Source organism: Crocuta crocuta, unplaced genomic scaffold (assembly GCF_008692635.1).
Source record: "Crocuta crocuta isolate KB4526 unplaced genomic scaffold, BGI_CrCroc_1.0 scaffold1192, whole genome shotgun sequence".
Taxonomy (NCBI): domain Eukaryota; kingdom Metazoa; phylum Chordata; class Mammalia; order Carnivora; family Hyaenidae; genus Crocuta; species Crocuta crocuta.
The window spans coordinates 304,054-305,048 of NW_027531292.1; the positions used below are offsets into that span (position 1 = coordinate 304,054).

A 995-nucleotide genomic window follows, 5' to 3' on the forward strand; every position below is an offset into this window, starting at 1 on the left:
CGGGGGGCGGGAGGGGGGGGGCCCCCGTGGACTGGGTGGTGGGGGCCCCCGTGGACTGGACGGTGGGGGCCCCCGTGGACTGTAGGGTGGGGGCCCCCGTGGACTGGGGGGTGGGAGCCCCTGTGGACTGGATGGTGGGGACCCCCGTGGACTGGACAGTGGGCAATGCTGTGGATTGGAGGGTGGGAGTGGGTAGGGAGCTGGCCGGTGGCTGCTGGGTGGTGGCACCAGGGGCAGTGCCACAGGGCACATAGTCACAGCAGAGGACTTGCAGCTCATAGTTGAAGCAGAGCTCGTTGTTCTGCTCACTGTTGAGGCACGTCAGGCCCTGGGCCACATCACACTCCACTTTCTGGCCCAAAAGCTGCAGCGGGACGTCAGGGATTCTCTGTGCCCGGCACTCAATGCCCACCGGGGCTGGGCAGACCTCGTAGCCCTTCTGCCTCAGGTTCACAAATGTCTCAAAGTCTCCACCCGCTAGGCCAGGCTCCGGACGGTCGCTGTCATGCCAGGCAGACCAAGCGCACACTTCTTGCACACACACGGTGGAGGAGGTGGGGACAGAGCCTGTGAGCAGGGCCGAGACCTGGTCAGCCTCCTCTGCACCCCCGCCAGCCATGCCCAGGAGGAGAGGTGGCCCGGGCCGTCCCTCACGCCTGGGAAGCCTGCACCACGTGCTCTTCCCTCGCCACCCAGACTGTTGCCCAGGCTCGCAGGCTCGGGAGAGGGGGCCGGGGCCAGCAGCGTGTGCGCCAGGCTTACCTGTTGTGGAGAGCGGGGTCACGGTGGCGGTGAAGGTGAAGGGTGTCGAGGACGGGGTTCCGGGACATTCCACAGCCCTCCGAAAGATGGTTCCGTTGTTTCCACAGATGGCGATCAAGCAGGCGCCGAGCCCGTCAGTCGTGTTGTAGATAACATCCTCGAAGCCGTACGTCCTGCCCTCGTAGGTGCAGGTGCAGGCTGGCCGGCAGGGCAGGCACAGGGCTGACTCGGGG

The 995-nt window shown here is 66.5% G+C and overlaps 1 protein-coding gene across 1 annotated transcript in view; it reads right to left on the bottom strand.

The window, feature by feature from the left end:
- Positions 1–995, bottom strand: part of LOC144237803 (mucin-5B-like) — a 66,861-nt gene that overhangs the window by 11,028 nt on the left and 54,838 nt on the right. The window contains 2 exon segments of the mRNA XM_077771511.1: positions 57–567; positions 763–995. The exon segment at positions 763–995 is cut by the window's right edge and continues 11 nt beyond it. Coding sequence (XP_077627637.1) covers positions 57–567; positions 763–995 — 744 coding nt within the window.